This window comes from Asterias amurensis, chromosome 11 (assembly GCF_032118995.1).
Source record: "Asterias amurensis chromosome 11, ASM3211899v1".
NCBI lineage: Eukaryota > Metazoa > Echinodermata > Asteroidea > Forcipulatida > Asteriidae > Asterias > Asterias amurensis.
In genome coordinates, this window is record NC_092658.1 from 18744601 (window position 1) to 18760977 (window position 16377).

At 39.5% G+C, this 16377-nt stretch overlaps 2 protein-coding genes across 4 annotated transcripts in view; one reads left to right on the top strand and one right to left on the bottom strand.

Annotated features, from left to right (window-relative positions):
• Positions 1-16377, top strand: part of LOC139944361 (endonuclease V-like) — a 161611-nt gene that overhangs the window by 84539 nt on the left and 60695 nt on the right. The window contains exon 10 of one of the 3 annotated variants that reach the window (XM_071941366.1): positions 11988-12061. The exons of the other annotated variants lie outside the window; for them this stretch is intronic. Within the exon in view, the coding sequence (XP_071797467.1) occupies positions 11988-12022 (35 nt within the window). The 3' untranslated portion in view covers positions 12023-12061. Of the gene's footprint in view, positions 1-11987; positions 12062-16377 lie in introns of those variants that run through there. 3 annotated transcript variants of the gene reach the window in all.
• LOC139944363 (galanin receptor 2a-like) lies at positions 4611-14956 on the bottom strand. Its single transcript, XM_071941367.1, has 2 exons — positions 14439-14956; positions 4611-5331 (listed from the first exon to the last, which is right to left on the bottom strand). The coding sequence occupies exons 1-2, from the start codon at positions 14954-14956 to the stop codon at positions 4611-4613; spliced, it is 1239 nt and encodes a 412-aa protein (XP_071797468.1).

The window sequence follows — 16377 nt, forward strand, 5'->3', positions numbered from 1 at the left end:
GAGTAGATCTCATAATTTCAAAGTAGCCATACCTTGTAGGAAAATACTGCACTGACTGACGGATAGGCGCGCTGTATAAGAATCCGCTATTATTTGTCAACGACTGGTCAATGTTCAATGGTAAATTATGCATTCAGTGGTCGACATTAGTCAACTTTAGTCCCATGCTCAGATTTGCTCTATATTTATCGTGTGCTGGTGACGCACATACAAAGTTCATTATTATACTTTGAAATGGGCCACGGTTGCATGGCATTCAATATTGAACATGGTATAAGAATGTGAAAGTTTGATTTTTTTTATTATACACGATTGATTATGTTTTTCGCATTTGAATATGATATTATTTACAAGGCACGTTTTGCACGCCGACTCTCACCTCTTTCCTGATGCTCACCATCACCTGATCTATCCCTGATCTCATTCTTAATCAATCAAGCTTCACCATTTCATCATCATCGTGGATTCCCTCAAATCCCACACTCTCACATCGACCAAACACATGTCTACTGACCTCTTAAGAACACCCGTTATTAACACACGGCCATCCACTGTAAAGGCACTGGACACTATTGGTCATTACTCAAAATAATTGTTAGCATACAAACTTAATTGGTAACAAACATTGAGAGAAACGGCCCCTCTGAAGTAACGTAGTTTTCCAGAGAGAAGTCATTTCACACTGAAACATTAAAAGGCTTCAGGCTTGAAGCCTTTTATTTGGCATCTGAAAGCACCACATTACATTTGTGCAAGAAAACTGTTTTTATTTTTTATTGGTTCTAGCAATATTGATGACCAATTTGGTCAGAATTTTTACAGACTTGTTATTTTATGCAAATGTTGAGATACACCAAGTGAGAATATTGGTCTTTGTCAACTATACCAATAGTGTCCAGTGCATTTAACCACCTGTTAAAATAGGCTGTGCTATTTGTTGCCAACCAAAGCACGATGGGGATATAATGTTTCCCAAATCAAAGATACATTTTGGTGAAATTAATAGGGGCGTACTTTATACACATTCTCATTATTTGCGCTCTTAGTGTGATATATACGCTTTTTATTCTCTCTTCACAATAAATACAATGTGTCGAAAACGATGCTAAGGAAGAATAAGTCTGTTTCTATTTTCATATTGATCATAGAAACTATAACTAAAGAACATGGAATTAATCTAAATTACGATGGCTGCTTCGTGATGGTATATGTCTTTCTTATATAGGGTATAATAATAGGTTTTAACTTGTCAAAACAGTCCGCCTTTTTTATTAAGCACGTCTGTATGCGCGGCGTAATGGGAATTTTGTGGCGACGAAGCAGCGAAGCGATTTGCAACACCTTCATTCCCAGTGTGCTCCCACTGCGTTTCACCAAGAACGCTGTAATTAATTTTAAGGCCTAATATCACACAGTCATGAGGCAATTTGAGACGGTGAGTTACACCTATCAGAAGGTAAAAGATGGTATTTTGTGCTGGAAGGTAAGCTATACATTTTTAATGTATGTGCAGTTGGTTGTATCCAAGTTGCCTGAAGAAAATTGTCCTGTGTGGCAATGACCTATTATACCTTTTCAATGCACAATTTACACGCAACTATTTCCAGGTAATCTCGAATAAGAAAACAAATCCACATCTCAATTTACACCATAATCTTCTTGAAGACAGAAGATAGCGGAGACGAGCATGTGATGCGGTTGAGTGACTCCAAGTTGTCTGTCAATGTTGCCCTGTGTGTTGAGGCCTTTGCCCTGAAGCGTTCTCAATTGATGTTTTCCGGCGAGTTTCGCTTTAAAGGGTACCTATTAATAGTCCACATGGAATGTTTACTATTTAATGCTCGGTATGGAATGTTTCCTGTTGAATGCTCGCCGTGAAATATTCTCTTTTGAATGTTCCCAATGGAATGATCTCTATTGAATGTTCCCAATGGAATGATCTCTTTTGAATTTTCGCCATGGAATGTTGCCTTATGAACGTTCAGTATTGAATGTTCCCAATGGAATGTTCTTCATAGAATGCTCTCGATCGAATGTCCATTATTTAATTTTCCCCATGGAATGTTGCCTTTTGAATGTTCAGTTTTGAATGTTCCCAATGGAGTGTTCTTCATGGAATGCTCTCGATCGAATGTCCATTATTGAATTTTCGCCATGGAATGTTGCCTTATGAATGTTCAGTATTGAATGTTCCCAATGGAATGTTCTTCATGGAATGCTCTCGATCGAATGTCCATTATTGCATTTTCCCCATGGAATGTTACCTTTTGAGTGTACCCAATGGAATGTTCTTCATGGAATGCTCTCGATCGAATGTTCATTATTGAATTTCCCCCATGAAATGTTACCTTTTGAGTGTTCCCAATGGAATGTTCTTCATGGAATGCTCTCGATCGAATGTCCATATTGAATTTTCCCCATGGAATGTTACCTTTTGAAGGTTCCCAATGGAATGTTCTTGATTGAATGCTTTCGATCGAATGTTCATTATTGCATTTCCTCCATGAAATGTTGCCTTTTGAATGTCGCCATGTGAATGTTCACTATTGAATATTGTCCATGGAATGTTCCCTGTGCAATGCTTGGCTGAACATTGTCAACGATTGAATAATAAATGATCGTCGTCATGAATGGTTCAATTAATAAATAAATAAAATCGCCATAAAGGGAATAATCGTCAAATCCGTTCTGCAGAATCACTATTATCATTTTTGTCGATAATCTTAGAAATCTGTTAAATTATGAACTGCCCAGGTTCAATCCTTTCCCATTTGTATACTAATGTGCCTTTCTTTATTTGCTTCGCTTAATAAAGTGTTTTCTTGTAAAGCCGCTCGCTGCGGTACCAGTGTAACAGAGCTTACAAAATTCCAAAAATATTGTTTAATATTATTGAATGATCACTACGAATTATTCTACTTTATACTCCCCCCATTGAAGTGCTCATCCTTGCCGCCTATTGATTTAAAGTATCCTCGCCCTCCTTAGTCTCTCCCATGAAATGTGACTATTCAATTATTGTGGAGTCTATTGACTTTCTTTCACACCGTCCACACCCACTGACATCTCAAAGACAGACGAGGACTTCTAAAAAACATCTGCTCTGACATTTAAAAATAGAAACATATCTGGGCCAGAATTCAGGCAGATTTAGGCTTTTAAATCGTCGAGTAACATAACTTCAGTCAAGCGCGAAGCCTTGATTTCGAAAACACTCTATACTACAACGCCACCAGCTGTTCATATGCGAGCTTTTAGTTAAAGTTACAGCTAAGTCAAATTACTTTAAAGTTAAAGTTTACAGTTAGGTATAGTTACACAAATTATCCAAATGTTTCAAACTCTCACAGTGGTACATATTTGTATCAAATGTCTTTATAGACACACCTTCTGGTTGAACCACTCTCTCTCTCTCTCTCTCTCTCTCTTCATTATGGACCTATATCACGCTGTCACCATCTTTGTCATGTTCCCTGTATCCAGTAGCAGCAATGGATACTAACTGTCATTGTACAAAAAGGAACCAGACTAATCTTTCTTTCCAGACTCGTTTTGGAAGTCTTGACTTGAATGGGGAAATTCAAGATGGCCGCACCATGATAGAGATCTGGCACCTGATCTCTTCGTAATTACAAACCACACCCATCACCCTGTCTCTTACACCAACCAAATTAAAGTCTACTCCTTTGTGTCCACTTTTCTCCCACATTAAATTCCAATGTTCAACGTCAAGTTCAATATCATGCATCTGTGCATCTTCTTTGAACAGTAAACAATAATGCTTACCATTGTTACCATCTCACAGTCCATTTCCTCAGTAGGCTCTGACACACGTACACACTTAGCGTTATGTTACATACATTACAAGATTGATCCCAGGGAACGGGAGGGCGGATCTCAAGTGATACCTACTTTTTATAAACTTGATGTGTTGCGGTGTGCGTGCGGCTATACACATTCAAACTGGGACCTACAGTAAAAGAATACCTTGGTTGTTTAAGGGTACCTGGTTGTGTAAAGGTCTATAGTTGACAAACGTGTGTACAAAACCAATGAGAGATGTTGCTGAAAAAGTACAAAGCACAAACCAAAGAGGGACAAGAGGAGGTCCCCGATTGCAAATTAAATTTGAGTTTGTGTTTGCGTTGTATGTGTAAGAAACATAAATAAACCCTTGTTGTGTATGTTATTCTTCCCACTTTAGTGTGGTTTTGGATTATTTTGTTTTTTCCATGGAAAAATATTTAAAATTGCCATTAAATAGCCTGCAAACTCAGGGTCAACCCTTGTCTTGTTTCTATTTTTTTATTTCTCAAGGACTAAATATCAGTGCATGCTTGTCGGTATGACCTTTGATCGAACAGGTCAAATCAACAGGCTCTTGTAAGCACTGTTGTGAATGACCTGAAGGTTTTATCATCACAAATGACCCTTGATCGAACAGGTCAAATCATCAAGCCCTTATAAGTACTGTTGTGAATGACCTGAAGTTTTTACCATCACTAATGACCCTTGATCGAGCAGGTCAAATCATCATGCCCTTATAAGCACTGTTGTGAATGACCTGAAGTTTTTACCATCACTAATGACCCTTGATCGAGCAGGTCAAATCAACAGGCCCTCATAAGGACTGTTGTGAATGACCTTTGCTGACTGGATGACCCGAAGTTTCGACCACTCTCGTCCATACCCTCCGCGACTCCCTTAATCCCCGTCTTGATGGGAATGAACGTTCGCTTGCGGCACAAGACTTTGTTCCAGCAGCAAAAGGACTTCTTCAAACTCACTCTGAAATTCTGGCTGAAGAAAGAGTAGAGCACGGGGTTGAGGCACGAGTTGAGATATACAGCCCAACGGCAGAGGATGCCGATGTAGAAATGCACGGCAGCATCAGGGGTGATGGATGGGCTGCAGGAGATGAGCATGTAGATATGCCACGGCAGCATACAGACCGCGAAGGCAACGACTAATACATGCACCATGCGGGCCACCTTGCGACGACAGCTCTGCTGACGCTGTAGCCCCACCCCCATCGCACTGTCACCGCTCTCGTTCCGGGTGAACTGGGCGCTCCGTTGTAGGGTGCGGGCCATCCGGAGGTAGCATACGGTCACCACGGCCAGTGGGATGCAGTAGAAGAAGATGAAGTTGGAACCCTTGAATATCCTCATAGGAGTGTAGGAGGACCAGCTCTCAGCGCAGATGACGGTTGGAACACGATCATGTATCATATTGATAGTGATGGTATCTGTAGCTGCTAGGGCTGGGGATTGGCTGGCCAAAGCAATCACCCAGATCAGTACTATCATCAAGATGGCATGGGCTTTGCTTCTGCAATACAAGCAAATAATGTTAAAGGTGCATTAGAAAATAAGTATCAACAAGATGCTCCAAGTTTGCAATTCCATGGAGCTTAACCGAGCATTACGCTAAGGTTGTTTTCAGCATCAGAGAGAAATGGCAACTGGTGGTTTCTACAATAGACCTTCCTTGCGGTGCAGCAATCTTGAATTTCTCCGACTGATATCAATGTGACTAAACCGAGGCTGGAAGAACAACAATAAGTCTGGTTCCTATTTTCAAAATTTCGATGCGAGGAACATAACTAAGATGGAGGCAGCATGATAAATGTTTATATATATATCGCTATTGCAAAATGTGCTATATCAACTTTATAAACTCCTTTATGCTTGAGCTTTTAAACCAATCCTGGTTTTTACCGCCAATAAGCGTATAGAAAAAGAGCCGGTTTGGTATCGACGTTTCGAACGTTATACTCTGTCTTCAGGAAAAACTTTTTTTTCAGAGCCAACACTCACTCAAAAGAGATTTAATACAATGGCTATACCCACAAGTTTACTAATATTTATAACTTATTCTGATTGATGTTTTTGTAATCTTCTGACAAATATGTTTCTTACAATATATTTTGTATTAACTATTTACAATATTATTGACTTTATTTATGATTGTACCGCGCCGCTTCGTGACACTCCATGCTTGAACCTTCGTCCGTCGTGTCGTGGCGCCGTACAGTATAACACCTCCTGTTTTCACCCCCTGTTTTCACACTGCTAAAACAGCGTCACGGAGGTACTCTAACGCTAATAGAGTTCAACGGCTCTACAGTCCTTAAAGGCACAGAACACCATTGGTAATAACTCAAAATAATTGTTAGCACAGAAACTTATACTTGGTAACGAGCAATGGAGAGCTGTTGATAGTATAAAACATTGTGAGAAACAGCTCCCTCTAAAGTAACGTAGTTTTTCAGAAAGAGGTAATTCTCACTCAAATAATAAAAGGCTTCAGTAACAAAGTTATACAACAAGGGTCTTTTCTTCATTATTCTCTTGCATTTTCGATGACCAACTGAGCCCGAACTTATACAGGTTTGTTATTTTATACATAATGTGGAGATACACCAAGTGAGAATATTGGTCTTTGACAATTACCAAAGGTGTCCAGTGCCTTTAACGTCCAAAGAGTTCAACGGCTCTTCAGGCATCACATTGTAATTAATATACCATTAACTACACTCCGTAAACCATTGGGTAACTACTGTGACAAAACAGAGTGACAAGCGACAGTTCAAGCGAGACGAATGACAACAACAAATTAGGACAAGCTTGAAATGATTTTATGCCGAATGACAATTACAATATATGGGTGGTACACGCTGTGACGCAATATCAAAGCATACACTGGCTGGTCGCCATGGGAACACATTCTTCAGGTTGCCAGAATTTCCTCAATTTGCAAAAAGGGTTTTCCACACACCGTTCACAAAACAAAAAACATGTTTTATTCGAGATCTGTAAAGAGTCATTTTGTTGAGTATCAACCCACCCTCCGATTACGACAATGGTTTTAGCTCTTTCGTACATTGCCTTTTTGTAATCTAGACGATTCAAATCCCTAGATTAATCAGCAGACATTTTCTATGATTAAACCAAAAAAGTAGAGTATCCCCGTGTGTATTTCCATTAACTGGTCTAAAGGGAATCGCACTACACTACACTGCCCACGTCTTACTCGGGCGCGGCTGAATCCATCATCATTTTAAAAAGGGACTGTATTTCCCTGTGTTTTTTTTTTGTTTATTTTTATTTTTATATAGAGTACATTAAATCTTATCCATTTAGTTTTCAACCAGCACATCCCACATTCAGTTCGTCAACTTTCAAAACAATATTGTTAAAAACGCAATTGTTGAATTGTATGATACTGGTTTGAGGTTAAGATTAAATCCAAATTCACGCGGACGTTATATATTCCGCACGTCATGTCCCATATCAACGTGCTTGCTTGCTTGCTTGCTTGCTTGCTTGCTTGCTTGCTTGCTTGCTTGCTTGCTTGCTTGCTTGCTTGCTTGCTTGCTTGCTTGCTTGCTTGCTTGCTTGCTTGCTTGCTTGCTTGCTTGCTTGCTTGCTTGCTTGCTTGCTTGCTTGCTTGCTTGCTTGCTTGCTTGCTTGCTTGCTTGCTTGCTTGCTTGCTTGCTTGCTTGCTTGCTTGCTTGCTTGCTTGCTTGCTTGCTTGCTTGCTTGCTTGCTTGCTTGCTTGCTTGCTTGCTTGCTTGCTTGCTTGCTTGCTTGCTTGCTTGCTTGCTTGCTTGCTTGCTTGCTTGCTTGCTTGCTTGCTTGCTTGCTTGCTTGCTTGCTTGCTTGCTTGCTTGCTTGCTTGCTTGCTTGCTTGCTTGCTTGCTTGCTTGCTTGCTTGCTTGCTTGCTTGCTTGCTTGCTTGCTTGCTTGCTTGCTTGCTTGCTTGCTTGCTTGCTTGCTTGCTTGCTTGCTTGCTTGCTTGCTTGCTTGCTTGCTTGCTTGCTTGCTTGCTTGCTTGCTTGCTTGCTTGCTTGCTTGCTTGCTTGCTTGCTTGCTTGCTTGCTTGCTTGCTTGCTTGCTTGCTTGCTTGCTTGCTTGCTTGCTTGCTTGCTTGCTTGCTTGCTTGCTTGCTTGCTTGCTTGCTTGCTTGCTTGCTTGCTTGCTTGCTTGCTTGCTTGCTTGCTTGCTTGCTTGCTTGCTTGCTTGCTTGCTTGCTTGCTTGCTTGCTTGCTTGCTTGCTTGCTTGCTTGCTTGCTTGCTTGCTTGCTTGCTTGCTTGCTTGCTTGCTTGCTTGCTTGCTTGCTTGCTTGCTTGCTTGCTTGCTTGCTTGCTTGCTTGCTTGCTTGCTTGCTTGCTTGCTTGCTTGCTTGCTTGCTTGCTTGCTTGCTTGCTTGCTTGCTTGCTTGCTTGCTTGCTTGCTTGCTTGCTTGCTTGCTTGCTTGCTTGCTTGCTTGCTTGCTTGCTTGCTTGCTTGCTTGCTTGCTTGCTTGCTTGCTTGCTTGCTTGCTTGCTTGCTTGCTTGCTTGCTTGCTTGCTTGCTTGCTTGCTTGCTTGCTTGCTTGCTTGCTTGCTTGCTTGCTTGCTTGCTTGCTTGCTTGTTTGTTTGTTTGTTTGTTTGTTTGTTTGTTTGTTTGTTTGTTTTTTTGTTTAACAAAAACTTTCGCTTTGTGTATAGTTCGGTACCAGATGACGTCATTATGCCGTCACATCGGTTTGTCTGGCGCTCTAATCTTGGTTGATTTTGAACGGATTTTGTTAAATTGTTTTTCTCGAAAAAAAAAGGTGCAGTTTTCGCGAGGAATCAAATGCAGAATTCCCAGAAGAGTACATATAGCTAACATACAGACGTCTTGTATAAAGCGACACTGTGTGGGCTTCACCCACACAGTGTTTATCGTCCCTTTTCTTGAATCTTTCACGTTAAAAACATTGTGGGTTTTAAACCCCACCGTGTAAAGCTTTTACAAAAGGACAAAGACAGTTCCTTCGCACAATGTTACCAAAAGCAATTCAAGTTCCTAATTTTATAAATCCCCCACATTTGTCTATAGTGGAAGGGCATATAAATTATTTTGAAATTTATCACCGTGCGTGCAATATAAGGTCATCACTAAGTTTGATAAGGGAATAATGTTGTTTGGTGTTAATCATGACATCGCACACTAGCTGAAACCAGGTGTTGCGTTACCGGGATATTTTGTGAATTTAGCTTTCGGACGGCGGATCTTAAACAAGCAGAATCTCGTTTAAAAAAAAAGCGTTTCAGACAAAAATCCCTTCAGCACTTCAGTGTTCTAACTCTATTATGTCTGTAGCCTGTACAGTTTCCTCGCTTCAATTGGATTGAGTAAAACCCAAATAATAACTTTTAGCCAGCTGTATTGATTAAATATAGGCCTATCCTTTCAAAATCCAATCTTCTGATAATATCTTAATCCGGCGATTAAAATCATTAGAGCGGGGCGACTTTCACATGTTGCCTTGGATCGGTCGAGTAGATCTTTGAAAAGCGTTTGAAAACAATTGTTATGAAATGAAAATGGTTAAATAGATAATTTATTGAAAATGGTTAAATAGATAATTTAAAAGTAGAATATAATGATCCACACAAACATGCCTTGAAATTGCTCGGTTTTCCTTTTACGTCGCGAAGAAACACGGTCGGCCTTTTTGTAGGGTCAATATTTTGACTCCATAAAATGGCCGCCCGTGTCATTTCGAGTGATACTTGTGTTTTATGTGGATCATTATATTCTACTTTTAAACTATCTTTGTTACTTTATGCATAAAAAGGGGTTTCAAACGCTTTTCAAATACCAACTCGACCGATCCAAGACAATGATCTGCTGGCCAAATGCTAGTTAAAACACCCGCTGACAATTCCAAATGTCATTTAAGTAATCTGCGGCCGATTTCACGAAACTCTAGGATTAATCCTAACTCAAGTTAGGACGAGTAACCCGTCCTAACTTAGGATGGGTTCAATGCGTCCTACGTATTTGGATACGGAACTAAACCCGTGCTAAGTCCTAAGATTAATCCTAAGTTAGGAAGAGTTTGGTGAAATCGACAGCTGGCTGGCTATACTTCAAAGTTGAAAAGCATCCATGTTTAATATGAACTGTGCAAATGCTGATGGACTAGTGAAATGAAAATGTACTGTCACTGAAAAACATGAGATCAAACGCTGAATAGTTGACTGTCAAATAATCTTGGCTAGACGTCGACGTATTTCGTTTTGAGATGTCTCCTTAGAAGACGTAAGTCGTCTGGGATGATGAGTACGTACAGTGTTGTTTGAATGATTGTCATCCATCACCAATGTAAGGAAGTCAATGTTTTGGGTGATACCCCAGGGCTCCGTTTCTAGACTACAGAATAATTACATTACAAAGCTCATAATGTCACCATGGCAAAGTTGTACAAAATGTATATGGTTTTACAGGTCTTTGACATCACTTGGATTCTTTTAAAGACACTGGACACTATTGGTATAATTGTCAAAGACTAATCTTTTCACTTGGTGTATCTTGCATAAAATAAAAATCCTGTAAAAAATTTGAGCCGAATTGGTCGTCGAATTTGCGAGATAATAATGACAGAAAAATCACCCTTGTCACACGAAGTTGTGTGCTTTCAGATGCTTGATTTCGAGACCTCGGAATCTAATTCTGGGAATCAAATTTGTGGAAAATCACTTCTTTCTCGAAAACTACATCATTTCATAGGGAGCCGTTTCTCACAGTGTTTAACACTATGAACCTCTCCCCATAACTCGTTACCAAGTAAGGTTTATTAATAATTATTTGAGTAATCAATAGTGTCCACTGCCTTTAATCTACATGAAGGTATATGCAATACAAATGACAAGTGAACATTTCATTTCAAGAAGTGGTCGCATTATTTGAGATATCACCGAAAATCCGGAGTGAATAATATGTCCATGCATGAATAATAATCCCTGATAGAAATACACAATCTGGGAAGCGTTACCGCAGAAAGGATTCTCAGATTCAACCTTTGGGGCGTAAACACTAATGCAGTTGTACACAGCCACCTTCTTTCGAAGTGAAATGTTTCTCAAGACCCTTCGTCCTTTGTTTAGGCATCTAAAAAAAACAATAGTTGTTACGGCCAGGATTACCAAACCTATACCGTCCCTTCAATGAGTAATTTCATAAAGTTTAAAACAAAGTTATCAAAAATAATAGGCCTACATGTTCGAAATATAGTTTGAGAACTTAAACATCTTTATTATTTGTTAAAGCGGCTTAAAGCCGTTATACACTTTCGGTAAACAGTATTGTCCAAGTCCCACACTTCGTGTATCACAACTTATATATAAAACAACAAACCTGTGAAAATTTAGGCTCAATCGGTCATGGAGTCGGGAGAAAATAACGGGAAAACCCACTCTTGTTTCCGCGCGTTTCGCCGTGTCATGACATGTGTTTAAAATAAATCCGTGATTCTCGCTAACGAGAATTTATATTGTTTAACCGTTTTCTCAAAAAGTAAAGCATTTCATGGACTAATATTTCAAGAGAAGTCTTTCACCATTACCTTCTGTAAACCCTGTAAATTATTTGTAAATCTGTGAACTTTTTTTTTTTTCTGTACCGAAAGGGTCCAATGGCTTTAAAAACCAGCTTGCATTTTTTTCTTCCCATAATCAATCAGGGATATTGCCGATTTTTTCGTCAACTTTGTGTCCGTATTTTCCTCTGTAACCTTTAATCTTTATTTGTAAGTGTTCTTTAATCCTTCTAACGCACATTTTGTGTGTTTATCTCTGTTTAGAACGGTTAAACCGTAAATTTATTAGCATAGCTAAACACACCATTTAATAGATGGAAGTTTGATGATGTCACAAGTACAAATCGAGATGGTATCCGGCTAATTTCTGCTAATAGCAGGAAATTGTTAAAAGCAATGTTTGCTGCTTTATCAGCCCTATGAAATCGGTCCTAGTCATGACGCAAAACCATTGGCTTGCATCCCCTTTAGGTAATTTGAGACAACCGAGGTTTGTGTAAGTGGCCAGACGGAGGGGATGTAAGCGATGAGCGGTTGTCGCTCACACTCTAACCCTCTCGTAGTGCCGGTTGAAAAACACTCACCACACCCACCGGCCTCTTACGTTTAACCCCGTTTTTTTGTTGATAGTCGTGTTTCACTGTCACTCCAAGTTGGCGTCTTGATAACAACAATCGTACTCAAACGTAAGTCTTTCATGTTCACGAGGCAGAATTCCATTAGCATTTTGTTTAAAGGTATGGCGGACACTATAGGAGTTCACTGTTTGTTTTGGGTGTGTACAGACAAATTTACCCGAACCCAGTAGTGTCATCATGAATGTGTTCACCATGTCTCAAAATGGCTTATGCCTACCATGGGTGCAGGCACAGGAGCTAAAGACCAGTTTGTCAAACAACACAGTTAAGTGTTTCTAAATTTGTTCTTTAGTTGAACTGCGTGTTTCGTAACTAATTTCCATTATTATTCCACAAACGGCTCCTCTATATAAGCAAACGGTTTATCTAAAACCGTTGCACTCATGCAATCGGAATGTTAGAACCTGTAACATGATCCTCACGCCCGTGCTTTATTCGGATATTTCCTGATTTGGGGCGGTTTTCTCAGACTACGTCTGTCTTGAATTGAATTGAAGTGAATTGCTTTAATCATCAGGTATTCAAAAGTACATGAAATTTAAGTTCCAATTGTACAATAACATAACAAAGTGTTATAAAAGTGTTATGTTATAAAAGTAGAGACATTTTGTCAAAGTCGTCACAGTCTTTTCCGATTATGGCTTCATGAACCAAAAACATGAATTACTTGCGTCCATGATGGGTTTTGTTTTGTTTTGCAAATTTGTGTTTTGCCTTGTCTTCGTGATTGTTGGTTCGTCCGTCTAGACGTGTTCTACAAACCTTGGCCCAATCTTCTATACTCACACTCTCTTTGATTATATATAAGTCTACAGAGATGAAGTATTTCCTCTCATTTGATTTATTTTCTTACATGTAATCTTTTGTACACGATTTCGCGTTTGTTTTATTTGTGTGTATGTCGGAGTGTTTGTTTTGTGTCGGGGGGTTTTCAAGAGAGGTTTTGATGCATGTTGAATACATCATTAATTTGAATTTTAAAAAAAAGTTGCTGAATGTGTGTACGAACAGATAATTAAACTTTTTGTCTTATCATTTATGCTTATATTAGAACATCTTTTAATTCCTTAAAGTGTAACTTACACCATGGATGCGATTTATTTCACGATTGCAAAGCAGAAATATTGTTTTATTGTTGATTTCGCATTAAACAAAGGCCTTTCTTCCAACAATTACTACATATTTTCAGAGTCATTTAGAAGCACTCGACTCTTTTGGTTCTAAAATTAATTATTAGCACAAACACTTACTCGGCAATGAGCAATGGAGAGCTGTTGTTAGTAGAACACATTGTGAGAAACGACTCCCTCTTAAAAAAAAAGGTATTTTTTGAGAAAGAGGTAATTTCTCACTCAAATATTAAAAGAATTCAGACCTGAAGCCATTTTTAGGTATCTGTGCACATTTGTGCAACAAGGGTGTTTTTCTTTCATTATTCTCTTGCAACTTTGATGACCAACTGAAACCAAATTTCCACAGGTTTGTTATTTTATGCATATATGTTTGGATACACCACAGGAGAACACTGGTCTTTGACATTTGCCAAAGGTGTCCAGTGCCTTTAAGGAGTACTCCGAGCGTAGGTCCATCCTTCAAGACAACTCAGTTATGTGTCCGACTAATAGAAAATAAAACTCAATTGAATCTTGACACTTTATCTGTGCTTAAGAAATTTCGCCGTTAGGGAGATAGAGAGGATCCATGTTAAATGGCGCGGTAATCGTTTCACACTACGCATCGCAGTGATTTTAACGTTGTTTCTATGTTTTGTAAGTCTAAGTCTCTGTTAAAAATAACGAGGATCATTTGAAGGACAGCTTTTGCACGACTCGGGAGATGTTTTTTTTTTCTTCTACACATCGGTGTCATTTTAGTCCAGCCTACATTGAAACGGCTTCTAGTGAAAAAGGGCCTTTAAAAGACAATGTCATGTTTTAAGCTATGTCTGGTTTTCTGCTATTTGCAAGCAAATTATTCCGCATCCCTGGGTACTTTTTCCCCCGAGATTCTCAAACCAAACTAGCCTGCATAATTTCTGACAAAACATGAACTCATATCTTGATGGAAATGACCACTTATAAGGTGATGCAGATTTCCAGGTGTACACGGTGTAATGATTAAAAGCTGACAGACGTCAATCAACAGAAAGTTATTTGTTTTTCTCCAGAAGACGATCAGAGCATACTGATCGAAACGTCGAGTTAAACCCACGGTTCTTTTCAGACCCACCCCAACTCATTTAGAGATAGTCATTACTTGGTGTTACCGTAAACCTTTCAATATCGTATTTCCACCATTCAAATCCTAAAGTATTATTTCCATATTTTAACAACGTTTTAAAGAAGTTTTACGCACATACTTTGATGTTTTGAAACCTAATGTTTGCAATGCCTTTTGTTGACTGATGGGTGACTAGTAACTATGTACGTGACATCTTACTTACCTCTTACTACGAGAGCTTACCGGACGCATCACAGCATTATAACGGTTGACAGCTAGAGCCACTAACGTCAAAATGCTCACAGTCATATTCACGTAGAGTAAATAAGTACTCAGCTTGCAGACGACTGTCCCAAACGACCAGATGATCCGAGACGATACGATATACGAGTTGAGCTTAAGAGGTACTTTGAACACCAGGAAGATGAAGTCAACCAGGGCGAGATTGAGGAGGAACAGGTTGATGTTTGTGCGGCAGATTCCATTGCGGAGTAGGACGAAGAGGATCACTGCGTTCGCCGGTACACCCACCAGGAACATTAAGGTGAAGAGAACGATTGGGATCCATGTGTCAAGGCCTTCCTGTGAGTTGATACCAGCCAGTGAAGACCAAGAGTAGCTGTAATCGGAGGAAGATACATCCTCATCAGAAGTATTGAGGCTGACTGACTTGGAGCCTAGTACCCAGCTCACGGCGGTCGTCGTCAGCACCCCATCATCATTGTGATTTAGCGGCAACATTGCCGGGAGGTTGTCGACGGTATCAAGTTTCTTGAGAAAAGAACTGATGGGGGAAACTGCTCAGCATCACCACTTTAGAACAATCTGCAAGAAACCGAATTCGGCAGTGTTTTTTTTCTCACAGTGTCCAAGTCGTTTTTAAATGGTGTTGCTATAGCTGTTCCTTAAAGACATCACCACACCTTGCGCCGATATCTCAAGTGATTTTGTTTTTTTGACAGTGTGTACTTTCTGCACATCCCAGTGAAAGAGACGGACTCGTGATATCACCATCCATCAATCCAGCCAATATTTCCACTGAGCTATACTCCACAGTCATCTGTATTATATCAGGTATCATACAGAGAAAAGCGCTCCGAATGAAACGTTGAGTTCCTCTATACGTTATAATACATCGCTTCTGCGCATACGGAGCGGTTGGGGTGACTTTTATTATTCACGAAAGGGGCGTTTTCGATTCTCTTTTAATACTAATTGGTTCATTCGGTTGCCAGATAATCGTCATCGGGAATGGTTAACACGAGCTCGTTTTAGTGCTTTTCGTGATTAAAATTGTCTGTAAGTAAAGATCATTATGGTTTTTGTTTTTTACAAATGCATTTCTTTATAACTCTTTTTATACTTAAGTACCTGGATCGGATTCGATTGAAGTGAATTTAAACGGTGGGACGCCCTCTTGCGGCTTGAAAACAATTTGAAATCTGTGACATGAACGTTTTGGGATAGTTGGGTTTCAGTGTGTGTTTGGTCAGGTGGGGCTGTCCGCTTTTAATGGATGGTCGATTTGAAGATTTATCCAGATTTTGTGTTGAATCAAGTAAACGCTTACCGGGCTTGCCTCCATTTCACGTACCCTGCCCGTTTTCCTTATAAACCATGTTTTAGTGCAGTTTGTTCTTATGTAAACCATAACTTGTACGTGATACCAGCACATGAGATTGTGGAATGGATATACACTCTAAAAACTAAAGAGTTGAATCCAACACTTGCATGTGAGTGACTACACTTTGAAAGTGTTGAATCCAGCATTTTATAAGTTAAATCCAGCATTTTAAAGTATTCGGTCATCAATTTAAGTGTCATCACTTAAATTGTTGCATTAACTCTTTTTGCGTTGGATCCAACACTTTCAAAGAGTAGTCACTCACCGAACTCATGCAAGTGTTGGATTCAACTCTGTAGTTTTTAGAGTGTACATGTTATTGAATTGAATGTGTAAAGTGCCAACAACGCAAATTGAAAGAAAATAAATAATTGCAAGCACGAAGCGTCTATGTTGGCTCAGGGGTCTGTTATCTTATACACCCAACTTGACTGGGGCCTGACCAATCAGAATTGTGTTATACCCAACGTGACTGGGGCCTGACCAATCAGAATCTATTAAAGTTATAGTGTCGTATGTGCAAAGAGTGTCTCGTGAT